Source organism: Chaetodon auriga, chromosome 17, assembly GCF_051107435.1.
Source record: "Chaetodon auriga isolate fChaAug3 chromosome 17, fChaAug3.hap1, whole genome shotgun sequence".
NCBI lineage: Eukaryota > Metazoa > Chordata > Actinopteri > Chaetodontiformes > Chaetodontidae > Chaetodon > Chaetodon auriga.
The window spans coordinates 17,305,959-17,332,529 of NC_135090.1; the positions used below are offsets into that span (position 1 = coordinate 17,305,959).

General features: G+C 44.5%; 1 protein-coding gene across 1 annotated transcript in view; it reads right to left on the bottom strand.

The window, feature by feature from the left end:
- Positions 1-759: 759 nt before the first annotated feature.
- osbpl10a (oxysterol binding protein-like 10a) overlaps positions 760-26,571 on the bottom strand; it is a 67,710-nt gene continuing 41,898 nt past the window's right edge. Inside the window, exons 7-13 of the mRNA XM_076755171.1 lie at positions 22,657-22,787; positions 8,074-8,223; positions 7,470-7,968; positions 4,498-4,684; positions 3,400-3,582; positions 3,152-3,305; positions 760-2,482 (exon numbers count right to left, since the gene is read on the bottom strand). Coding sequence (XP_076611286.1) covers positions 2,438-2,482; positions 3,152-3,305; positions 3,400-3,582; positions 4,498-4,684; positions 7,470-7,968; positions 8,074-8,223; positions 22,657-22,787 — 1,349 coding nt within the window. The 3' untranslated portion in view covers positions 760-2,437. The remainder of the gene's footprint in view (positions 2,483-3,151; positions 3,306-3,399; positions 3,583-4,497; positions 4,685-7,469; positions 7,969-8,073; positions 8,224-22,656; positions 22,788-26,571) is intronic.

Below are 26,571 nucleotides of genomic sequence, written 5' to 3' on the forward strand. Positions count from 1 at the left end.
CCAGAGGAAAGGACATATTTTTCCAAAAATCATGTTTTATCCTTTTGTACTTAGGTCTCAAACTCAGCTCTGCTTCTAAACTCTGCTCATGCTAATGTGCTAACCTACAGATAGCCTGTTAACATGCTCAGCCTGTACTGCTGTTGATTAGAAAATATGCTAACACTTAGCATGCTAAATGTGTTAACTGCTGGATGGTCATACTCTAGCATGTTGCCATGTTTGCATGCTAACATGTAAAAATTTGGTGTGTAATGTTTTGCTTCTGAACACAGTTATAGTTAGCATGTAAACATGCCAATGTTTAGCATGCTAGCATTTAGCTAATTTATCGTGCTACCATTAGCATATTTGCTCCGTTAGCATTAATCTTCAGCTGAGGTTTCGGTCATTAGCTTTGAAGGTGCCCTCTTGAGAGCTGACTTCTTGAAAATTGGTGGCGGTGATTCACAATCTGCTGGTGGCGTTCAAGGAAAGGTCAGCGGGAGTTATTACAGTTCATCCTCCAGGTAACTTACTCTGAATATCTGTGATAATTTCATCATTAGGTTTTATATGCTGAAGCTACAACGCTAGCAAGGTTAAAGACCCTGTGATTGCCATGGCACTTTTTTTTTTTTATTTCAGAACAAAATGATCTTAAACGGGAAATAAGATGCTGCACAGACCTCAACCTCAGGAGTGAATGAGGAGCAGCAGTTTGAGAGGAATCACTTGAATGCAGGACAAGACATACATTCAGGACATGATGAGACGACGTTTAATTTAAAAAAAGATAGAAGGTCTTTATTAATGAACAATCCCTCCTTCGTCCACAGTCACGACCTACTTCAGTGAGTCTGGATCCTCTTGGATATAAAAACAAAACTGCATGTTAGTTTCATGTAAGGCGAGTGTCATAAAACAGTAATGAACAGTGGTTTGCTGGAGACGGCGGCTGCAGGTTTGTTCTCTGTACTGTCATGGCATAAGCTACAAATAGGCATCTGGTTAAAATCACCTGGCTCAAAATACGAGTGCTGTTTGAAAATGCACGTGAACGAGCTGAAAGTTTGTCCTTCCGTGACAAAAAATAATGACAAGGCATTAAGAAAATCAATTCTCAGTGGAAAAACAGCATGAGTGGATAAACTGTTGATTACTCTCAGTTAATTTCTGCTTTACTTTGTTTAGAAAACAGCCTGAAAAAACGGCGCCATGGACGGTGAAACAGTGAGCACCGCCGCAGTGACACGATGCATTTCCTCTTCTGTCCAACAGGCTGCTCATCCCACTGATTACTTATTCTGCCAGATTATCCTCTTCACAGAGGCAACCTTCCAGCGACCCCAGATGTGAGAACATGGTTGTGTGTTCCTGCAAGCCTCCTCATCCATATTCATGACCATCACAGGCGACCTAAGGAGGAGCGTTAACTTGAGCAGGCATGGCCGAGCGGCGGCTGTCTAATTACACAAGTGCCGTCTTTGGGGCTCAGATGCAAAAAAAGGATTAGAAGACCCAGGAGTGTTTTGTTTTGGAAGAGAAAGTGGCTAATGGCTGGAATAGCTGAATAAGAGAGGTAGTAATGGAAATGTAAAAGGATGCGGAGGCGTCTCGCTCGATGGGTGGAATACTGTAACTGGAGCGACGTGACACGATGAAAAGGCAGAACACAAAAAGTGTGTGCAGAAGCGAACCGTGTAAGATGGAAAAGTAGCATACTACTAAAATGTGCCCAAATACATTCATAGTGCAGACAAAACAATCAGGACCTTTACCTCCTAGTAGCTCACTCTAATGTACGGTATAATAATATATACTAACACATAATCTAATGTAGTACATTGGCTCATTTTACCTCTTGATCTATACTCTGTTTTAAATCTGGTTCGGTGTTCTTGTTTCCCGTAAAGCTCTTAGAAACCACCCTGATTGGTAGAAGCCATAGATATAAAATCTGAAATTTCTTTCTATGGTAAAAGTGCTTTTATAAACAACACATTTACAGCTACGGTAATGTGTGTGTTACAGGGAACTCGTATCGATTCATTCTAACGCTGCTTTACAAACTAAAAGCGTGGGACCAAACATCGACAATGTCTGAGAAAACACTGATCGTTTAAAAAAAAAAAAAAAGAAGAAAGACTAAAGCAAAACACCAGTGGCAAACTTCATTACTGTGCATGTGCAAAAAAGGCCTTGGCAAGGTGAAAAATAGAAATACTCTACTTTGAATAGTAATACTATTAACTGTATATAAAAATTTACTTTGTCCCAAGAGCTCCAGCCAGCGTCCGGCTGGAGATCCCTTTGGCACCTTGCTTCTTTACTGTTTGTGTGTCACTCTGGGATCTATAGCTCAGGTCTGAAGGTCTCTGGAGGTCACGGCTCCTCTGCCCTCGCCGCGGAGGGGCAGGAGCTCAGCTATTGTCCGTGAGAAGAGCGCGTTCAGGTGTCAGGTGGACTTCCACAGCGGGCTGTTGTAGATCCAACCGTCTCCCTGCAAGAGACAGTAATGACAGACTTAAACACGTGAAGACGAGGGACGGTCATTTCTTCCATGTTGCTGGCGTCAGAGACACAGACAGGAACAAAGAGACTTTTCAGACATGTCCCAGATCCAGACTGCAGTACTAAAGGGTACTTTGTGTTATGGCTTTCAGTGAAAACCTGCTGTGCATTGGTTTGTAGTATGGGTTTGGGATTCGGCCGCAGTTCAGCTCCTGTGTTTACTTCCTGGAACTTTTTGATTCACAGCCGTCGGTTTTCAGAGAAACCGCTTTCTGCTGAGGAAACATGAAACCGTTCACAGTGAAGTCTGAATTACCCAGAGTAACGAGAGACTCAGTGCTTCCTGAAATTCTACTGCTGCTGGATTGTTTTATGTCATTTTTCAATGGTGAGAGCAGAACAAAAATCCCACTGACAGCAGAAATCTCTCAGAAACACTCTGTAGTGAGCAGTGGTCTCAAGGATCTGGACATTTTGCATCCTTCCTTCAGGTTTAGAGTCAGATGAGAGTCATTTTCTATCAGTCTGACACATGGCATTGTTGTACTATGTGCAGGGAGGCGTGTACTGTACATGCATGGACACAGCTTTGTGGGAACATGAATTTCACACAGTCGATACATATACAGTAAACAGGAAGTGATGTCCAACACAGTACCTCTTTCGTGAAGTATTTGGGTGTCCAGGGTTTGTTGTCAGCTGCTCTCTGCTTCTCCTCCCCTCGCTGTCGCTCCTCCAGCCGGTGTTTGTGCTCCGTGGCCTCGTCGATGTTCCCTTCCTTCAGCGACTTGGTGACGTGTTGCCACAACCGCCTGCAAGCAAAAGTACAACACGCCACAGCGACGTTTAGGAGCGATCCTCCACAGCCCTGCCTCTTCAGGAGATTACATGGAGCGAGTTTGTCACCTGGACTCCGTCCTGCCCTGCCTCTCCACAGGCCGCAGCTTCTTCCTGGTCACCGGCAGCTTGGCCGTGTCGATCACTTTGGTTTCGCCGCTGCTGTAGGTGAACTCCAGCGTGCCGTTCCACTCGCCCTGCGCTTTGCACACGATGGTGTTGGTGGGGTTGTGTTTGACCTCCGCCGTCACTCTGCGTTGGTCAGACAGACAGGTTGTCGTTGCATTGTTGTGCACATTTATACCTGCGTTACTATTTGACACTTAAGATACAACCACAGTGCTTTAAGTCCCTAAACATCGCCATGAAAAGCGCTTATCATGCTTAAGTTGCTCAGCACTAATATGCAATTTCTAGGTGACGGGGTTGTAAATATAGTGTCTTATAAGTGATTCTAACAGGATGGAGAAGTGTTTGTTTGTTTGTAGTAAACTGAGAACCTGATTGGAAATTAGCAAAGTGTTCAAATTCTACACCGACTGGCTTTTTTCTATCATCAGTATTTCAACTCTGAGGCATGATTTTCTCACAGTAAACAGTCTTTTCCTGACTTGCATACTGCATTTCTTCCCTTTTATCATGAAATCTGTTGGATCGCTTTACATCACAAAGGGTCAGGAAGTGCGCTGCTGTTCTCTCATCACACACTGGTGTTTTTATCGCTGCAGATGGACGAGTACATTAAAGGCTGATGGGATATTTGTGTGCTACAGTATGTGTATGTTTGTGATAGGGAAAATGAAATCACTGGAAATATGTTGTGTGTGTCATCCTTCCTGATAAAGTGAATGAAAAAACATGAGACACGGAGGGGCAGCAAGACCAGGAAGTGACTGTATAACAGCAGCTTTGAAGACTTTGAAAAGGAATTTTAACTTGACAGAACTGCTGAAAAACGAACTGAGCGAAGAAAAGACTTTCCAGACTGTTTTAATGCAGCTGGAGTCCAGGAGGAGGCTTTATCTCAAGAGCAATGAGCGACATAATCTGCCTGATATCCAATAAATAAATGGCCAACATTTGCCATCGATCACCGTAATCATACTGTCACACCGTCTTAGTACATAAAGGAAAAGGCCAACAGGCAGGGAGAGAACAAACACTCACCTGTGAACCTTCCCTCCGTAGAAGGGCTTGGTGTGAAAGGTGACGGTGGCAGAGTAGCCGCTCTTGACGCAGTTGATGGAGACTTTGCCCCCCAGCTCCACCCAGGGCACGGTGAGGATGGAGCGGGCGTAGGCGCAGGGCAACGTGAAGACGTACTCCTCGTCGTGCTCCAGGAGACAAAGCACCCCTGAGAGGAGAGAGACATTTTCTGAGTTGCTGATGTGTGAAACACTGAGAGGAAACGTGTTCGTGAGGGCTGAAACACTCGAATCAGCCGCAGCACGTCGAGCCAGCTGACTTCGCTGCACACTGCCTCCCTTTGTCTACATGCATAATCAAATGTTGGAGTACTAAACACAATCGACGGGCCTGATGGTGTTTTCTTCACGACGCATTGGTAAAACAAAGCAGGCAGAGAAGAGAAACTGAACAGGGACTAAATAACATATAAATATATACATTAAATGAAATGTCATGACGAGGCTGCGCAGTTTATTCTGCTGTCCTATACCTTTGATGTTATGTAAGGAATAAACTGTTTTCAACAATCTCTGAAGTGACGTGATGAAAGTGTGCTGGTGTCCTGTGTGTTCAGGCGATAAAAAAAAAGAAAGTAACGTTATTTAACCTGACTGGAGGCAGCGATAATTGCTTTCTATTACACATAATGCATAACACTCAGCAGAGCGAACACCCACTGCGAAGAACATTATATAAACCATCTGATATCTCCTTCAGGCAGCTTGTGTTTGCATCTCTCGAGTGCAGCAGAACCCATAAGAGAGGCCATTATACTTAAAGCTCATGATCGACTCTCAGCGTATGCAACTAATCCTCATCACCGGCGTCCTTCAGTCAGCACCGGTGGGCTCGTTCTGTCGTAAACGACGGCACGTGGTCATAAAAAGCTTTCTGTCCTCGCACCGTGATCACATGTTTGCACGGGATCACTGGCGCAGCTGTGCTTCACTGCCCGCGGTGAGCCGAGTCCATGTGGCGCCCGTGTGGTCAGATGTGGTTTTAGAAGTCGACTGTACTTCAAGCATCAAAAGCAAAAGAGATAAATTCATCCTCAGGAGCTCGGCGTCAAATACACGACTTAGATTATTTTTCTTACCCATGAGTAAGCAGCATTTAACTGTTAGAAATACATAAGTTAAAGGTATGGAGTCCCTGCATACACGTGGCAGGTATGTTCACCTGTTTGGCCTGATTAGACTTTTTCTCAGGACTGTGTGGACGTGCACTAACTGGGTCAGACTCCTGTTGGCTTTGTTGTGGGACAAGTTACAGTTTTATCATTCTGACTGGTGCACGGAGGTTTAGATCCCAGCATGAGCAGGTCTGATCAGCCACAGTAACTGAAATCACCTGAATGGCCTCAACAGAACGTGATAATATGTTAATCCTCTTTGACATGAACTCAACTGTAAACAGCGCAAAGACAGTATATTTAATGTTTGACTTCATCAGCTTCATCGATTTTTGGAAATATCTGCTGATTCAGAATTTGATGCAGCAACACGTTTCAAACTATTTGGGACAGGAGCAACGGATGCAGCATTTAATTGTCATCAGGTCCTTTCTGTCACCTGCTTACAACCAGATGTTCAGAGCAACATCTGCACAACAGCAGTCACAGCTTACTACAGACTATGATGTAACACCGGCCGAATTATCTTCTGCCTCTTACCTGTGTAGATGTAATGATGAAATTCTGTTTTTAAGAGGCAGAAAAGTGTACAGTAAATCTATGAGAGTCATGACGTCCATCCTCGCAGCCCCAGAGGCGACCAGAGCAACCGCGCATCACCACGTCTCACAGGTCAAATCCAAATCCTGCTGGTCACGTACGCAGAAACTCTGAGGCTGCATCAGCTGCTGTACCTGCCGGCCCTTTTCCGGTGCTGCTGACTCACTGCCAATCAGTCCAGTCTGAGCCATTCATAACGAAATACAGTATGAAAAGCTCTCAGGAAAGCAGCCACTGCAAGAAAAAATACCCAGCAATCAATATTTCCTGGGGTGAGGGTCACTATGTTCTCCGGTGGCGGCACATGGTGATGAACCGCTGTGTCACAACCTGCAAACAGGTGGTACGGCGAGTCCGGGGGGGGGGGGGGCGGGGGACTGAATCAGTTCATGCATCCAGAGTCAGTCGATTGGACTCAAGGACTTCCTGTTCAGGGTGACTCATCGCGCCTCCTGTACACGGTGTGACGGTGCTGACAGACGGCACTGGCTTATTGATTGCTATGGGAGAGCTCGCGTCCTCTTTCACGCAGGACAGGACGCTGAGACGGTCTCACACGGCTTAAAGGTGAGACACAAAGCGCCATTTTCAGAGTTTTTCACACGTTGTTCCTCCTGTTTTTCAGCTGACACAAAAATAACCTTCTTAAAAACGAATAAAAGTCATTCATGTTACAAAAGGTGAGCTGCGTTCAGGGCAGTGCTCTGTTTAATTTAGTGTTTGTCAGCCGCGTTGATAAGTGAGGTCGTTTCCCGTTTGAGGTTCTCGTCATTGTGACCTTTATATCGACTACAACAACAACTCAGGCCTGAACTGCCTTTACAGTAATTACAAGAGTCCATGTATTAACAGCATTCATCCAATCACGTGTTCACAAAGTGGTGAAATCGCTCCAGATATTTACGAGAATCAGTGAAGCTGATGAGGTCAAAGATTAAATGTATTGTCTTTGTGCTGTTTTCAATTGAACATATGTCAAAAACACTACTTTAAATACATTTTGCCAACATAACCTCTGTACTTGTTTTCTGAAGTGAAGAGCATCGGTGGGATTCCACCACTGATTTTCTCGCTCTGATTATGTTTGTATTTATTACCATAATGTTGTTTTTATGCTTTTTCTCTTAATCTGAAGGAGAATTTCAGCTCGTCCAGCAAAGAAAAGGAAACAAAGACCAGCTGAGAGCAGAGTGAGTGAACATGCTGTGGGTTCGCTCACCTTCTCCCACCATGGACACTCCTATCGACATCCCCATGAACTTGCTCTTGGTCCACACATGGGCGTTGACGCACATCCTCCTCTCCCGGCACTCGCAGTAAAACCCCGACACCGGCGGGTGGTGGGACACCTGCTCGGCCACAAACCGGACTCTGTAGCAGCCTCCCGGTGAATCGTCGGCCTGCTGTGCGTTGTTGGGGCCCCTGCTCGGCTCCCAGGAGGACCCCTGGTTCGACCTGACCGAAGGTTTGACTTTTTCCCGAGGCACTTCCCAGGAGCAGTGGAAGGTCTCGCCCAGCACGGGGTTGTAGGGCTTTTTGGCCACGGCGCCTTTCCGGCCCTCGTGGAAGGCGGTCAGGTAGTACTCGACAAAGCGGACTATCCGGTCCTCGGCCGTGGCTCCGGCCGTGATGGACAGGAACATGTCGGGGTGGGCCATGAAGTTGGCGTACATCTCCAGTAGTGACCGCTTCTCCAAAATGAAGGTCGGCAACACCACCTGGGAAAACCACAATGACCAAAAATGACGCACTAAAAACATCCCACAAACTTTATCCTCACGAGTCGGCGGCTGTGATTGGACAGTCAGGCTCTGGAGGCGTACCCGTGTGAGGTCCATGCCCAGTTTGAGCTGGGAGAGCAGGTGGAGGATGATGCTCCGCTGGTCGTCCAGGACGCCCAGGTCCTCCTCTTCGTTGTCCTCCGTATCCGTCACCTCTTCAGTGGGGCTGATGTCTTCCAGCCCTGTGTGGTGCTGTGAGAGCGAGAAGACAACAGAAAATTCAATGACTATCACCGTTTGTTTTGTGTGGAGGGTGTGCGGAAACACATTAAAGCTCTGCAGCCAAAATCTGCTCAATGTGAATCTTTGTTGACAAGCAAATCTGCAAGAAAATCATCTGCTTATTTCTTCTCTCATCTGTTCTTGTTCTGCTCATCTTCAGCCTTCACCAAAGAAGTGAATTTCACTCTCAGACACGTGTAACCTGTAACAATGGCTCCTCGAGGCTGGAAAGCACTGACACGACTGAAAAAATATTCTAGATTTTAGTCTGGCGATGCTCCACATGCTCACAAACAGACCTGTCACCTGTCACTCAGAAGGCCGCGAGGAGGAAGATGAAGCCATCTTCTCTCGCCGATATTCAACCGTCAATACCGGCGCTAAGGTCACAGCTCAGTCTGGGCCTGCTACAGAAGCAACCTATAAATACTGTTCACTCTCCACTGCGGCCCATTCACACTCCATCCCGCCACGTCCTCCCACCTTTCAAGCCACTTCCAGCGTTTCACAAGGCAACAGGAGCTCTCTGAGTGCCTCCCGCTCGTATCGAAGAGCCTTCAGCACAGACCTTCACAAAGCCTTCACGGGCGTAAGTTGCTCGGCGCTGGAAAGCACACACAAGTCGTGTCCTTCATTTGTGTTCCAGCATTCGACTGGAAACTGATCTGGAGGAGGTTAAAGGAGAGCCGTGCCTTTGATATCTCCTGCAGTAACTTGGGGCAGGAAGGAAGAGGAAGAAAAAAAAAAAACAAGAAAGAGGCTGATGTATAATGCAGAAAGTGCTCTGGAGCCTGTGGGCAACAACAACTCTCTGTGCACCCCCCCCCCCCCGCCCGCCCTGCTGCTCTTTATCCTCCATTTATATCTGTATCTCTACGCGACTACATTCAATGCATGCGTGTCCCTTTTCCAGCTTGCATGTCTCACTTTAGTGAAGCCGCTGCTGGAAAATCAGCAAGAACACGGAGGGAGCCCGAGCGGAAACTCCTGGCAGCATCGCTGCACGCTCCTGCAGAGAGAGGGAGGAACGCTGAAGGAGAAGAGATTTCCAGGAGCAGAGTGGCTGCCTGTCACCTGAATATTTCATTGCATGCATGCATGCCAAAAGCTCCACACATTCGCTCACACTTTACCTCCACGCTGAGCTCACTGCCTGCACCAAAAAAATTACAAACGCACACACACGCGCGTGCACACACACACGCACGCGAAGGAGCACAGGAGTCCCTGGAGCTGGTTGGTTCTCGCAGCAGAGTGATATATATAGAAGTGAAAGGGAAAAGAGAGGAGGTACTGTAGGGGGAGGAGGTCTGTTATGATTCCACTGGTTCTAACTAATTAAAGAGGCTCTTGAAAGCAGCAGAAAGTGCAGCTGGAGAGGTCAGAGCACCTCCGCCGAAGCCCTGGAGTGGATATATTGGTGGACTTAGTGGTTGTCGTTAGCTTAGACTTTTTAATGCAGTTCAACTTGTCCAGAAGTCGGTAATAAAGTGTCCCCAATGACAAATCAGCTCAGAGGGTGTTTGGATTTATGACTCGACAGCATGAGGAGGAGAGGAGACTCGCTAATGTTGGTCATTTAGACACTTTTGTTGTACTTCATCCCATCCTAAAACACTGGACGCCGGCACTGTGTGTAACTTTGACAGGCTGCGAGTATCATGAAAGGTTAAATAAACATGAAAGCTCTCGTTTTCATTGTGGACGTTTTCAGAAAAGAATGTCTTGATGTTAAAATAAGACCAAAAATAAAGGTGCTAAAGAGTTAGCTGATGGCTAAATCAGTTAAGTTTGGTGGATACTGTGGGCCTTTTAACGGGGCATCCTTTAGAAGAACTAATGGCTTTATTAACAGTTTACATATCAGTTCTAAACCACTTACAAGAACTTTAAAGCTTTGTGAAAAATACCTTTGAGTGTTTGAACTCAATCCATTAACTACTCACTAACAGTTATAACTGAACACTGGATGGTTTATTAGAACATGAGAATGAGCACTTTACATTGTCTTACTGTAGTTAAGAGAGTAAAGAGCAGCAATAGCACAATGAAAAATACTCTAGAGAAGAAAATAGGATGTATTTGATTCATATTTTGTAATATTCATCTGAATCTGTGAAGTAATGAGCAAGTGAAGCTGTAAAGTACATGCAGTGAAGTAAAAAGTACAATATCAGAAGTAGGATTAGCACAGAACAGATATAGTCAAGTAAAAGTAACTCAAAATTGTACTTATGTGCAGCGCTTGAGTAAATGTACTCAGTTACATTCCATCACTGCATATGCAGGTGCATTATTACTGAATAGAAAAGATAAACACTGTACACAAACAACATATCTGACAACCAGGCCACCCAGAAGGACTTCGTATTAAGTGCTTATAATTGCTCTGTGAAGCATTAGTGGACATTGAGGTTACTGGGTTTGGTTTTTCACCTTTTTCCATTTCAAACCCCATTTGAGAAACTTTTAAGGACGCCGTCGGCGTTAAATGTTTACCTCCGGAATGAGTCCTGCTGGCTGGTTTGTTCTATAACTTATTTATGAAGTCAACAAAGACTCGGAAACCTTCCCATTTCAGATAAATGATGTTTACTGCTTCAACGCAACCCAGTGCACGCTGGGTAACCCCTCAGGCTGCAACTTCACCATTCACCCCCACGTCCAAAAACAGACGCAAAGACACACACATCAGCACCATCACACGCAGCTTGTCGACACTCACGCTGCATTGCTGTGTAGCTACAGGCTTGACCTGCATGATGCTGGATCTCATCTCCGGAAAGGGACGGAAGTAAGACGGCCTCAGGTGAACACAAGCGCCGGCGACATCCAGCAAAAGGCAGAGAAGTTACAGCTCCTTCCTCCACAAGCAGGACAGCCACGGCAGGAGGCCCGAGTCGCTGTAAAATCCAGTTAAATAGGTGCTCTCTGAGTGGAAAACCTGTCAGAAACTGTGTCTTCTGAAGGGTGTAAAGCTCCGATGGGCACCGCGGACCAAAACACTCGTCTCCCGCGGCTGAATTTGCTGACAGAGCGAGCAGCCTTCTTGAAGCGGTCCCGGGTCTTGTTAGAGGGACGCACAGTGTGGCTGAGGGAAGGCGGTGAGCTGCTGTGCTGTGCGTGACTCGCAGAGAGAGACTCTTTCCTCTCTGTCCACCACCCGCTCTGAAAAACAGGGAGGAGGAGGAGGGAGAGAGAGAGCTCAGGGAAAGTCCCAGTGACGTTTCCCTCTGCATCCTCCCATCATCCCTCTGGCGTGTTTCCCTTCATCTCTTTCCATTTTTACATCCTCCTCCCTCCCGTCCTCCTCTGTCATGGCGTCCCTGCCTCCTTCCACACCTCCACCTTTCTGTTTATCAGCCTGGTTAATTAGTGTGGCAGTTCTGCGAAGCTACAGCAGGCTGCTCTCTGTTTTCATGGCCTTTAACCGTGGACACACTCCCCTCAGATCTCAGAACTCTTGAAGACATTTCTTCCTAATTTGGGTTTATTTTGCTGGTATCACTGTTGATGTTTTACTGTGTCGTTACCAGATTTTTTCTTGTCGTTAGTTTGTTTTCCTCCTGCTTATTGCTATTGCTAACATTGCTATTTTCACTCATAGCACTTGTAGCTTTGCACTCAAGGTGTTTTCTAAATAAAGTCATCAAGCTCTTCCTCTTGTCTTTGCCATCCGTCTCTCTTCTGTCTCAGTGCAGTAACTGTCTTCTCCTCTTCATTCGTTCCAGCCTGACAGTCTTCCTTTTAATTGACTCCAATCTCATGTTTGATTCATTCTTCCTCTCTCTTCCTCCGCCCTCGCGCTGTCATCTGTCATTGTGCCTTCCATTCACCCTCCCTTCCCTCGTCTTCCTCATTCATGCCATCCGCTATTCTGTTTCATCGCCGTCTTTCTCCTTAACCGTCTCCTCATGCATTCGCAGGGCTTTCCCACCTCCACCCTGTTCTCTTTTGTTGCTCTCGCTGTGAATACTTCTCCGTTTCTTTCTCTTTGCTGCCCCTCTCTCTCCCTCTCTCTCTCTTGCTCTCCCTCTCTCTCTCGAGTCATCAGGGGAGAGTGTGGGCGTCTGCAGGAGGCTTAGATAGGGCGAATGCGATCGTGCTCCCACTTCAAAGACTCCTTTTCCTTCTCGGTTCGAACAGGCTAAACTTGGAGGGCTTGTCCTCCTTCACCCGCCGTCCTCTCCATCCCCTATCATCATCACGTCCATCTTCTTTTTATTTCTTTTCTGTTGAAACACCATCTAAGAACCGGTGGGGGGGGGGGGGGTAGCGCAGAGTGCATGGGACTCCACTCCTGAACCTTTCTGCTGTGAAATCATTCCCTGACAGAAGAGTCCTCTTTCTAGCTCTACCTTTGAAGTGTCTGTGTTACAGTAAAGTGGATTTCCCCTCCTCCGCCTCCTCCTTTGGGCACCGTCAACAGAGAAAAAAGGTAAAACTGTAACCTGCTCGATTAGTCATCGCCAACACCGGGGAGGCCAGCTTTGTGGTGCAAATTAATTTTTTTGTCTCCACCCAGCTCGGACCAGATTGTAATTAGCAGGATGTGTTTCCACCTGCTTTGTTACTAAACTTGACCCTGAAGTCTTAAAGGGCCAGTACCCCTTTTATGCTGTATAGAATTAGATAATAGTATGAATTTGGGACATGCTGTAAGAACATAACTTTGTTTTTAACTTCAAGAAATTCACCAAGTCTCTCGTCCTAATTACAGCAGTGCCAGTGTCGCACAGTGCTGCTGCTTCAGAGACGTCTGTCGGATGGCTGATCTCCGTCTGTAACTTTCTGAAACCCACGATTGGACATTCATACCCATTTCACACAGTGACTGCTCAGCTGTGCAGAGGTGAGAAGGGAGCAAAGGTTTCAACTTCTCTCTCTCGGCTGCCTTTTCAATACTGACCCAACTATTTCACTTGTGCAACACTATGAATGTCTTCCAAGAGATCCCCACATCTAAACGATATCCACCTTCTGGTGTCACCATTCAGACGCTTCTAATTTCCAACGTGGTTGCAGAACACATTGTGAGAACTAGCTGTGAACATGTACAGTGAAAGTGTTTTCAGTATGATCAGCAGCCAATATAAGAAGTGTCCCGAGGGTTGATATAAGAGAGAAAGTGGAAGTCATGCAAACTGATGTACACCCCTCGACTGTGTCTTTAAATCAAGCTTAGGGAACGAGTTTAAAGTTACATACTGATGATAAGCTGTGGAACAGCAACTACAGTTTATGGAAGCACGATGAAGTGTATACATTCACAGTATACATTCAATGTATTTTTTTAGTGAGAAATTCATTATTTTGTTTGTAAAATAATAATAGTAATTTTCACTTTTCTGCACCAATGAAATGGGAGAGCAGCACACTTTAAGCGTGTGTGTCTCTCTCCTGATTGGACCCTGACACTTTCTGCCCAGCACTGTCACGCTGCTACTGAAGTATCAGTGTCCCGCCTGCTGGCCTCTGGCCTCCCTCTGATCATCGTGGCATTTTCACTGGCAGGGCTACACGTGTTTTGTCGTTCCCAGGAAACCCTGAGGCAGCCGTGTCTGCATGTGCAACACTAATAATCATGTCGAAAATCACTGAAAAACACCTCCTGTCCAATTTGACATTCAGTCGCTTCATAATCACTGAACGTCCACACCCTGTCTGCGTGCTTCATGCTTATCCGGATCACTGTCTGCAGGAGCAACATATTCCAATAAATTGACGGTTTCATAACTAAAGTATAACAACTGGGTGTGTTTGTCGAGCTCCTCTTCCTCTGTTAAATGTCAGCTCTGCTTTGAGTCAACATGCAGGGAGCTTCTCAGGGCTTCCAGTGTGGCTCCCGTTCGGCATTTATCCCAAAGCTACAGCTTATTTTTACCTTTCATCCATCATTTCATATAACGCATACGAGTGTTGATACTATTTACTAATAAGGAGGTGACAGCGCTGAGAATAGGGCTGAACTTCACTTTGTGACGCAGCGCTTTCAGTGTGTCGCTGCTGCCGCTGGGCCAAACAAAGCTAAGGCAGCTTTAAAGCTTAAAGCTCGCTTAAGACACATGACAAAGAGGAGGTCAAGCAGCCTTGAGTGCAACGTGCCAGCCCAGACGGAGAGCAGACAACCCCACCCAAACAAGAAACTGCTAAAATCCATACATGAATCAGCTCCGTGTCACTTTCGTCTTTCCAAACAGTGACTTTCGCTGAAAGGCAACGGGGTTTGCAGCTGTGTAATAAGACCTGTAGTCATTTTTTAAACGTTAATTAGAAGCTTTAAAGGCATTTAAATGGTAGCAGATGTCTGAACAGACTGTGCTGCATCAACTGCTTGGTCTCAATTTAGGACATAAATGTGTAAAAACATTTTGTGCAGAGAACTACAGCACACACAAGACTGGGCCAATGATTAGCATTAGGCTGTAAAGCTATTAGCATTGGACCTTCTCTCAGGGACCTAAGAAGCAGAGATACGACGCAGCAACAAACACACGACACAGAACTGCCACAAATAAAGCTCCGGATTAGAAATGCACCTGAACAGTTACGAATGAGAAAGAACATCAATGAGAAGGAGACCGCCCAAAAAAAGAGGCAAACAGGGCTGAGATGTTGAGTTTCAGTACCTCATGTATAAATCATAATGAGCAGTTCCATCAGAAGAGCGTCTAATGAGAGGATAGAAAGTACAGACACAGTGGTTAGGAGCTCACACACACACAAAGATGAAAGAAACCGTACGCCATCACACTCGGTGGTGAGTCATCCTGCGGCCGGTGTGTGTTAATCGCGGAGCAATCTATGAGTAAAACGACATACAGCTACAGTACGACGTACTGCAGCTACACTACGCACAAACCAATAAGACGCCGCTGTTGTCGACTAATCCAACCACCCAGCTGGCTTAAAATGAGCCGTACACTTGGTCCCACTTGGTAACACACTGATACAAACGTGTGACACAACAAAAGCAAGTCAGGCTGTTTATCTGGTGAGCAGTTCCATGGTTAAAACTACCGCTGGATAACGCTGGAATAAGAGCTTCTTCCCATTCTGCCCACAGAACTAACCATACACAAGCCAGCACCACACACATCTGCGGTCGTGCTGTACCGTAGCTTTTACAGAACAGTGATTTTCTGCAGCTTCTGCCTGAATAATGATCAAACGAAGCAGCGAGTAATGCCAACTCCCTCTAAAAGTTATCTAATATGTAGTACACCTGGTAATCACACACCTTTCCATTCTGGCACTCCTGTTCTTAATCAGAGGCTGATGGAAGTCTCTGCACAACTGTTCTTTCTCTGACATGAAGTGTAGAGAAAACCAAGAAGTGAGAAACTTTCTGCGTCAGACGTCTTTGTCTCGGAGCTTTGAGGGAGATTAAAGCAACAAAGACACCTTACAGTTCAGAGCAATGAACTTTCCAAAGCCTCACTTCTCACTACCGGCGCAGCATCACAGGGCAGAGTTCTGACGTTCTACAGGCGAAAAACTAATCAATTACTTCAGAAAATCAATGCCCAGTTAATCGATAATTAAAGTAAGCCACAAAAAACATCACTAAATGTCTCTGCGCGTGCGTTTCATGCCGGTTGTTCTGAAAAACAGCGAGAAGCTTCGATTTAAAACACTAAGTCTGTGATGTCTCCAGCAGAAGTGCAGAAGCAGACAAAGCATTTTCCAGCAGGCAGATGTCATTTCCAATTTCCCAAAGTAAATCTGGAGTTCAATAAAGAGAGTGGATTACAGAGCAGAGAGTGAGTCATGGGTTGATATTTTCCACCCTGAGCTAAGACCTGAGAACACACAGCTCTTTATTTGATGTTTTCACTCCGGGACTGACAGGATCTTTACGCCTGTTAATAAGACTTGACTTACTTTGGCTGTTTAGAGCAAAATAATCTTCTTAATTTAACTCAAATAAGCGTTTGAGTTCATAAAGTTGCAAGCTGACCACACGCTGGTCTAAATCAGACTGTGATGTTATTGCCACTGTTGGCGTTACAGTTACTCTTGAGTTCACATGTAAATCTCTCTGGCAGTGCAGTCGACTAACACTGTAAACTGAGTCACACAGAAGAGGAGCTGCACGTCACACTTTGCTGCCCTCTGCTGGAATAATGAAGAAACAACAATTTAGATGTAGAAAGTTTTTAAATTCAAAATGCAGGAAAAGAATCAAGAGAAAAAAGAAATAAAAACCTTCTGTAACTACTGTTATATTCTCTTTTCCCGTATGTCTTTCTGCAGGATTTCCACCTCTTTCTATGTTTTCACAGCACAAAAAAAGAAAATTGTGAGTAAAAACATGCAAATATGAAACAAAATCTACTTTTAACCGAACACATGGACATCAGAAAGAAAGGACTCCTCCTAATCTGCCTTTTCTGTTGATACAGAACTGATGGAGGTGTGTCATTAACTCTCTGTTCTCCAGCAGCAGCTTCTATCCACACTAACACTGTGGACGAGTCGAGTATGTTGGAAGGAAGTGCACCGCTGCTGCTGCAAATGCATTAAGCAGCTGATTTCTGCAAGCACTAGCAATTTTTCTTCCATTTTCCCACAGTCACACTCCGGCCCTGTGCTTCCTTCTTGTTGCCTGCATACTTGGAGCGAATATCAAACGCGACCGCGGTGCTAAATAATTCAAATAGCAAACCTTTATTATTCTGGGTTAATGTATTTTCTGCCTCGCGTTCACGACTACTCACGACATTAATCGGGAAATGGTAAACTGGCAAACAACTAGGCTCAGAAACTGGAGATTAGATGCTTGAGCAGTACTGGAAGTGAACATTTTGTCCACCGTTTAAGGACATCTGACCAACAAATAGTGCAACTGGAACTAAACAAGAATATTTCATTTAAACCATTAATAATGCAAGAACCGTCTCTTGTTTCTAGTGTTGTCTGCTTTCTAAAGATATATAATACCAAACCTCCGGATTCAGAGACCCAAGGCATTTTGCAGTGAACTCTGTCTGCATTGTGTTTCCCCACCACAAGATGGCAAAATAACCATCTCACCAGAGCCACTGTTACCCTGTCAAACAGCACACGAGGTAAATGATTACACCCTCAATCTCTGGTCCTCTTTCTCTAAATATCAGCTTTAGTGTGTCAAAGTTTCAGACAATCAACTCAAGAGGAATCTCTCAACCCTCTCACCTCCCTCACACTTTCAATCGCTCTGACTGGACGGGGAGTAATCAGACGGATGACGGTGCTGCATCTCATTAAAAGATGAAGAAACGTCAGTGTCGAGCTGGACTAATGCGCCTTGGCAATCTGCACTGCATCTCCTCCATCTCTGGCCGCCGTCTTCAAACGCAGGCCACAGCGTCTTTGAAGGCTCTAATGAAATCTGGTTCGAGCTGCAGGGCAGAGCCGAGGAAGAGGCGGGAGGGAAGCGCAGAATATTACAGAGCGGCGACGGAGCGCGGTGAAAAGTCTACATGTTTCGGTGCAAAATGAGATGTCGAACCTACGCAGACTTTCTGTGTCGTGCTGACAGTTGATGATATGTCAGTGTGCGGGTTACAGTACAGACACTGTTTACACAATAACTCAGAGGCCTGACAACTTTTTGAGAAATAACGTCTAATTTACTGTCCACGCTTGGTTAGCTAGAATACAATTTATTTTCACTCATGAGGTGTCAAGAAAGGCAAAAATAAGTCCTTTTGTGTTCTTTTGCGAGATATCACCAAAGCTACACAGTGTGCACGGTTGTTTGTATGCAAGTGACGTGTGAAGAAAAGAAGTTTTCACATGATTCGCAGATGAACAGTCAGAGGAATCACACCGCGGTGCAGAAGCTCATGGTTGAGTTTGATGGCCTGTATGTTTTTCTGACAGAGTAATGAGAAAAAGGAATAAATCATGAGGAGCATCATGATATATAATATGTGCAATCTTTTTTGGTTAAACCTGTTTCATTTTATGTTCTTCTCCAAGTCCCTGATGGTCGTTTTTACAGTTCCCTCAATGTCTGCATCTTATTTTATGGCAGGCATATTTTCGTAGTACTCCGTAGTGGAGTATCCTAACAGCACACTGTGGTGGGCAGAAACATACTGACAGTGGCAGGAATGTCAGTGCAGATGGTTGGCCGAGACCCCCTGAATCATAACTGCCGTAATACTGTCTGAAATGTCTTTAAAGGCGCCAAATCACTATTATGGGCTGCCTTCCATTCTCTGCTCTTAATTGTGCGCTATGAAGTATGCTGAACAGCTTGACAATTAGCTGTAAATGGGTTGACAGAGCAATGCCTTAATACCCATTTTACACTCATATGTCAATAGAAAATGATCATTAACATGACATATTACATCTCTGTGCGTCGAGATTAGACCGCTGCCAGCACAGCTAAGTCCCTGGTGGCAGTTAGGCAGGGCGTCGATTCACTGCTCCCATCAAGGGTAAAAAGTCCCTCCCCGCCCCGCATACCTTGTTCTGTGGTTAAACCAGTGTCACCCCATTATAAGATGTGACATGAGTGTTTACCAGGCTGTTCCCTCAACGTTTCACAACAGAGACAAGCAATGAAAGAAGTTTAACGTTTGACAAAAAGGCTATTACGAGCAGGCGTGGCAGCTAATGCTGCTCAGATGATACTTGCCCCATTAATCTTCATCTTGTTATTCACAGCTGAGGATTCCATTATTACGCTGTGTTCGAATAATAGGATGACAGAACCAAAGATCAATGCGATTCATGTCACAGAGGTGTTACAGGAAATCGATCCATGTTTACATGATGCTCACACTTCGCTGGTGCGGTGAAGAGCAGCAGTCGTCATGACGTGACCGTCCATGTGAGCCACCTTCCTCCTCTCACCTCCTCTCCACCTGGTTTGCATACTTCAACTACAGATTATGATTCCATACATTTACAATTTGCTGTCTTTTCACGGTGGGCTACATGGAAGATAAAAACATTATACCAAAACGACTTAGTGTAGGAGGAGTGACTCTGGAACCACATCCCTGCTGTTTGATTTCATGCTGATGTTTTACAGAGCTGACAAATCCACTGTAGCATCTCATCTATGTTTCCAAGGTGTCCATGGGAACAAGGAAAATACACCACCAAAAATCACAAAGCTTAATGCAAGACATGGAAAATTAGCTGCTTCTGAACAACCATATCTTTCATAATAATAATGCAATATGTAAAATAACATATAATATCCATACAATCCATATGAAGCTGTTTGTCTTCATATGGACTGTCCTTTGAAGGTAATTATCAGTGGTTTAACTCAATCATTAAAGCTGCAGTTGGCAACAACTATTGCTATCAATTTATTAACTGTCCATACAGAGTGACACCTTCCGCCTCCCTCTGCCGCCTCGCATCACTCCACTAAGCCCTGCCACCAAATCCACAAGTTCAAACCGCAGCAAGAGTCGGTTTCCCTGCAAAACCTCAAGCCTCGTAGGGTCCACTCTGCACAACGCGAACCTCGCCAAGACCCCGGGCCCTCTCGCTGCGACTCATCTTCTCAAAGACGCCCCTCCACCACTTCCCCGCTGTTTGTCATCATGCCTCTTCGCCACTTGTTGATACGAGCACCACAGTATCGAACATAATGAGCCTGAAGCTCCGTGTGGAGCTGTACCACAGCTCTGGCATGTCTGCTTACCATTTTTGGCAGAAAGCAATTAAAGCACCAACGTCTCAGCCTCTAAGCCTCACACTTTCATCCACCCCTCTTTCTCTCCACCCAACTGAAACACATTTGCGTCAGGGTCACCTGGTCTGCTTCTCCTGTCACTGATGCAGGGTGGTCCAGGCAGTTAGATGGCCCCTCTCTGCAGCAGGCAGACAGGAATTCATAGAGCCCCCTTCTGGGATCAGCTCAGTTCTAGCTCTGTACTGTGTGACCCACTTATTTGACAGCAGCTCTGTTAAAACTTTCAGAAAACCAGTGCTTCCCCTGCTGGGAAACAAGGGCTAACGTCATGAAAGTGAAGCAGAAATCGCATCATCATCACAGACACATTTGTTTCGGTCCACTGGCCCACAGAGGAAGTTTGTGAATTAGGAATGAATGAATGGTTTATTTCATTCACATTTTTCATACCATTTCATATCTTGCAAGTAGCTTTTTACTTTTAATTAACTTCACTAAAGCAGGAAAATCAACTTACAGAGGTTTGAAAAGACAGGTAATCCATCACAGTAAATATGTAGTCAGCTTCATTGTTTTAAGAGCACCACTGAGGGAAAATGTTTTTGTTGGTGCCTTCAAGGGCTTTTTGGAAAGCCTGACATCAAATACTTGAGACTTCACTGCTGATCAACAACATATTTAATGCAGGAAAATGGCCAATGCACTTAAGCCTTTTTAAAATTATGTTCATGCTCGCTTATTGTTCGTTCTCTGGGTTGAATTTTCTGAAAACAAAGCTGACAATTTCAAACCTTTTTTTTTTTGCAGTGAAGTCTCAAATACTCATTTAAGAGTCTCACTGAACATACAAAGATATAGCCCCTGTCTGCAATCGTAGCTGTCCAGCGAAAACCAAGTATCTCCAAAGTAACTTCGAGTCAAAAAAGTGGTGGAAGGTTTAATGTGATGGATGGCCTACTTTAAGGTCCAAATGCCCACTTGCAGTAACAATTAACGGTAACAATTCATTGTTGTTTATGCTCGTCTACGGACAAAACCGTTTGCGTTTATACTACACTATATAAACGATACGCCGCTAGAAAGCTAAAATTCTCGTTAATCGATCGTTGAAAATTTTTTGAAGATATAATCGCAACAGGAGGCACAGTAAACGCCAACAGCAGCCAAACAACTCTTAAAATTGAGGCAACATTGAGGCAACTCACCGAACACGTTTCTCAGTGATCCACAGATCGACGAAACTCCAACAAAAACGGTCTGGTAACATCGCCAAAGTCCAGACGATCGACGGCAGTAAAAATATGTAGTCCAAAACATGATAATAATCCATAGAAGGATGTTTTGTTTTCTGCTTTCAAATTAGCAGACCATTCACTCTTCTTCCGCTTACCCTCTGCGTTTTTGCCGTTACAACTTCCGGAAACGTTAAGAGATTTCAACTGACACCTCACTTGACCAATCACAGTCTGCCTTGTGAAGCCTAGCAACCAGAGAAGCCAATAACAGTGAGCTGATCAGACACGCCTCTTTTCTTCTGGCCTGAGATCGAGCCAATCGCAACTGACTTTGCAGATGAATTGAATGGCCAATGAAATTCTGAACTTGCTGACTTCTGAACTTTCTGATACGTTCACTACAGCAGGTTTTTTACAGCTCCAGTCACCTTAAATCAAAGATTTCAGTGCTAACGGGGATATTCACGCAATTTGAAGTGCTAAATATATAAAATGGCCTCAATATAAACATATACAATATAGCCAAAATATAGATATAATACCTTAAATACAAACATGGATGGCCAGTATTAGACAAAACATAAAAATATTCAGTTTCTGTGGTAGTGTTATCTGTTTTTATTTAACTTGGACTAGGATAAGGCTTCATGCTGTGTTCCCATTGTGTTTTCCAGCTAATATGTTCCAGATATGTACATTGCACATCCTAGTTTAAACACTAGATGTCGCTGTCATTTTAACAACTAGGAAGCCCTGTCATTGCACTTTTAGTTTGAACACGAAAGTTTTGGTTCCACTTCCACAACGGCTAGACCTACAATGACTGATGAAAACATTTACTTACCATATATTGATTAAACATGGCCAAACCGAAAATACGGAAGACATTGTCTTTGCTTAATTCGCAAGGAAGTTGTTGCAGTGATGACTGTTGATATTGAGTATAATGTTCAAAGTCGCCATGAAGCTAAACATTAGTCCCATGCTTTGAATATTCGCACAAATCACGAGCAGAACACCAAACAACTGACCCCTATCCTGTTAGCTCAACAACAGCAACCAACAAAATACAAGAAAATACTATAATAACCATCTATGAGGTAACCCTGCTCCTCACCCAGCACAGAAAAACCCTGGCAACTTTATAAAAGAGTGCCTCATTAGTTGCTGAGATAAAGTGCCCAGAGGAAATACAAGAATCAAACCACAAAGAACAAAAAACCCTGATGTCCTACTTACTTATACTTTTCTGCATGTATCTGCAACCTTGGACTTGGAAGCATGAGCAAAATGAGCAAATGTAAAATTATTTTCTTTATAATCCAATCAACCCCATCAGAAACACCCTCCCAGTTAGAAATCAAAGTAGACAATATTTCAGTTTCAATATTTCCTAGCTTAATTGTGCAGTCCTATGGTGGTCTCAGTCCCACATCTGAGACCATGAACTCAGATTTCTTACAGACATAGACCAGACAGCAGAGGTGATAACTGACAATATGATGTAATGTTTCTCACCTCAGCACCATGGGACAGACTCCTTTTCCTGAGGGCCGGGGAGGGCTCGGCTGATCGTAGAGGAGTCAGACCTCCGTTCTTCATCAGCTCCCCTGAGGGCGACTTTGGTACAGTCCACACAGGAACACCATCTGAAAAAGGACAAGGCAGCGTCAGAGCCGACTGTGGCTTTTACTGAACAGTGAGGAAGAGATATTTGGGATTTATAATATGATTTGTACTGTGGATCCAAGTCTACTAATGCTTGATTTTGGAATGGATAAAACTGATAAGAGGAATCAAAGAGGGACTAGAGAGAACCCATCACACTCTATATCCTATATATTTCTGACAGTCAATATAAAGATTCTCATGAATAGTACTGAACTGAAGGTGTGTGATTGACAGAGACTAGACAGGAAATTGTGTGTGTTCTTGTGCGTCTGTTTGAATTTAATATTTGTTCATTGTTATATGCTGGCCTGTTGTGTTCACTCAACTCAGGTAAGACACACAGAAATGATTAGAATCAGTAGTCATTTTGACGCCGGCCAACAAACACAATGTTCTGCAGATACATTATAAATCTACATCGTGTACAATCTGTCTCATACTGTTTCTGAGCCTTGAAACAATTTCATGCCAGTCATTGCACGCATTTAAAAATCAATATCTGAAAGTACTGCTCTATCTTCACCTACAAAGGACAGAATGGCAGAGGTGATGATTCAACTTGACGGTCTTTTTTAAGGCTATTGTTTGCAGTGCTGTTCAGCAAAATCCCTTAAAAATCAGTCAACTCTTTGTTTTTGCTTGTGCCATTTTTCTGTCTTTGGAAAACATTGTCAGACTTTTGAGGCTTTCCCTCAGACGATGTTAACATGCTATGTTGGGCAGGTATGACGTTTACCATCTTCACCATATTGGCACGCTAACATTTGCTAATTAGCACTAAACACAAAGTAGAGCTGAGGCTGATGGGAATAAGCAACTAGTTAATGTTGAGTTTGTGTACCTTAATATAACAACCAAAGTTTTGGACTAACTGAACTTTTGACCTGATGATGGCACTCGAGGAAAAGGAGATCAGAGTTATTCAGACTCATCCTCTGGGGACTGGGGAATGTTTGTACCAAATATTGTGACAGTCTATCAAGTAGATGCTGAGATATTCCACAGGGTGATTGAAACCTTCAACCTGCTTGTGGCACCAGAGGAAAAGTCAGGGATCACCAGGTCAGGTTCATCCTCTGGGGAGCATCAACATCCGGACAAAAGTCATGACTGTCTATCTCTAGAGATATGTTGCTAGCATGGATAAAAATTTCAGGCAGCTACACCAGTTCAGATTTATCAAGATCAAGATCAATATTCCTTTATTTGTCCTGCGAGGGGAAATTCCAGAATTTATACAATATTCCAAATTTCAGATTTATACAATATTACAATGAAAAAAGAGAAAAATGGGTATTGTATGGTGAACATGTTGTATTATCATTTCACAAAATTCTGCCATCCAATTTTCTGAATATCAATTTGATTATATTAGGATTGATTTTGTATATTTGTCCTACTTTTTCAGTATTGTCATATTCATTTTAATCTTCTCACTCAGCCCTACCTCAAGGAATCACTAATATTAAAGCAGCTTCAGTCTAAATTACAGTTACAACCTTATGTAATGTGGGAAGGTGAAAAGGAAATATGTATTAACTTAAAATACTGACTAAAAGGCTCCTCACTGGAAATCTGCTTAACAACACGATGAACTACAGCCTCAAAAACAGACATCAAATTCAGTCACCACCTCTCACAACCCTCTAACACTGTGCTTCACCAAATCTGTATCTAATGCAGGACTATTGCACTGATCAAATTTTGTGTCTCCTGTATGTATGAACAGACCCATCGGAAAAACAAGCTACGATTTTTCTCTTTTAAAAGCTCCTTATACAGACCACAGTGGTAGATCCCATTTCAAAGTACAGTTAATGGAGCAGGACCACAGGCCCTTCTCATCTCAAGTCCCAACACTCAAATTGGGTTAAAAGTCTAATGCACCAAGAGGCCGTTCTTTGATATCCATTAGTGAGAAGCAAGCTGTGCTGACACAAGTCGACATGCTGGTGAGGCTGAGGCGAGCCCGTCTAGACAAAATCTGCTGAAATAGCCCTCAGGCCAGGCCAAACTGACAGTTTGACTGACAGGAACCTGAAAAGCGTTAGTGAACCTCCTCCTACGATACTCGACTCCCATACAGCGCAGACATGAGCAGGGGTGGCTCTGCCTGAAGGCGAGTGAGATGTGAGAAAGTTGTAAATACAGTGAAAATTGAATTTTTTGAAAAGGCTATTCTCGAGACATTTGGAGGTTAATAGATTCCTGAGAGTTCATTTCAAGATAGAGTTGTAAGGGAAACATTTCTGGAAATAGTTCATGCGTTTATGCTGGTAATAAGTTAGGGGCTTACCAACACAGTTTATGACAGATCTACTTTCATACTTTCTCTGAGATGTCACATAGAAGCACCAGAAGTAGAAACACTCAGGGGATGTCTGGGCCATTGGATAGAGGCATGCAGGTGAATCAAAAGGCTGTTGCAAATCAAACAGTGGAGAGACAAACATTCATGCAGTAGAAGTAGTTTCCAATGGCTTTACCTTCCATTTCTGGGCTGTGACATCGACTCAGATTTTGTGATGCTTTCACATCCAACTCTTACCCTTCATGTTCCTCTTGCCTTTTATTTTGTGTGTAAAATAGTCGATTTTCTGTCTTTATGTTAAGCTGCAAGGGGGAGCATTTGCAAAGTAAATTTCCTTTATGGATTTTCATTTCCTTAAAGGAAAATGTTCTGTGTGACAGAGACGGAGGGTTGGGCTTCAAGCTCTTTATGGCAGTGACAGAGGGGAGGGGAGGGGGATCCAAAAAGAGCTAGAACGAGCAGCAAAGATCCTCCGTGACATCAGCTGATAATATTCTGTCTGGTTTGTGACTGGCAGGTTCTTGGTGGGAGTTTACAAAGATCCTTCAAGTTCCTTGACTGTCACTGCGATTACTGGAGCTGACTCAAACAAGCTGCTCTGGTTTTGTGGTAATAGGAGCCTGGAGGGACTAACGTGCCGGCCAAACTCAGTCCAACCTCATGCTTGGCTCTCTACCAAAGAGTTATCTTGCCCATGCAGTGGCAAAGCTTCCCTGTGAGGGCATAACAAGACCACTCAACCAACCGACCAGCCAGACACTCCCTTTATCAGCTGCATCAAATCTGGATGCTGCCCATGCTGGTGAGCCACACTACCCATCACTCGGCAAAACCGAGGATTCTAACGAAAAACTCCTCACTGAGGTGTGGGGGGTACATGCCGGAAGCGGGGGGCAGCTGGACCTCCACAGGACTTATCAGCCAGGCAGCGGAAGGAAAGAGGTTTGTACTTGCGGCCCGGTGGTCCCACTCCACACCACCCCCTGTCTGATGAACAGGTACAGGGTAGAGTGACTGTTGGCGTAAAGAGAAGACCAACAAACTGTGAGGACCGGCAGATTGGCTGGGATCCAGCACCCACCCAAACCCAGACCCCAAAAGACCTTTCTCTAAGTTGGAGATGGAGGTTGACAACAACTTCTTGGCTTACATATTCCACCAAACACATGCACCTGTAGGGCCTAGAAGATGGCAGCGGTCATCAGTTTGGATTCACAGCAGTTATAATGGATTCCAATGGGGACCAAGAAGTCATGAGAAACACACGCATCAAAACCATCCGTCCATCTTCCCCTGCTTATCTGGGTTTGAGGCGTTGTGACAGCAGGTTAAACAAGGTAGCCCATGCATCCTTCTCCCTAGCCCTGCCTTCCAGCTTAATGGGTTCCCAAGCTTGATGGGACATTTCATCCCATCAGTGTCTCGTGGATGTATCCCAGGTTCTTCTCCCA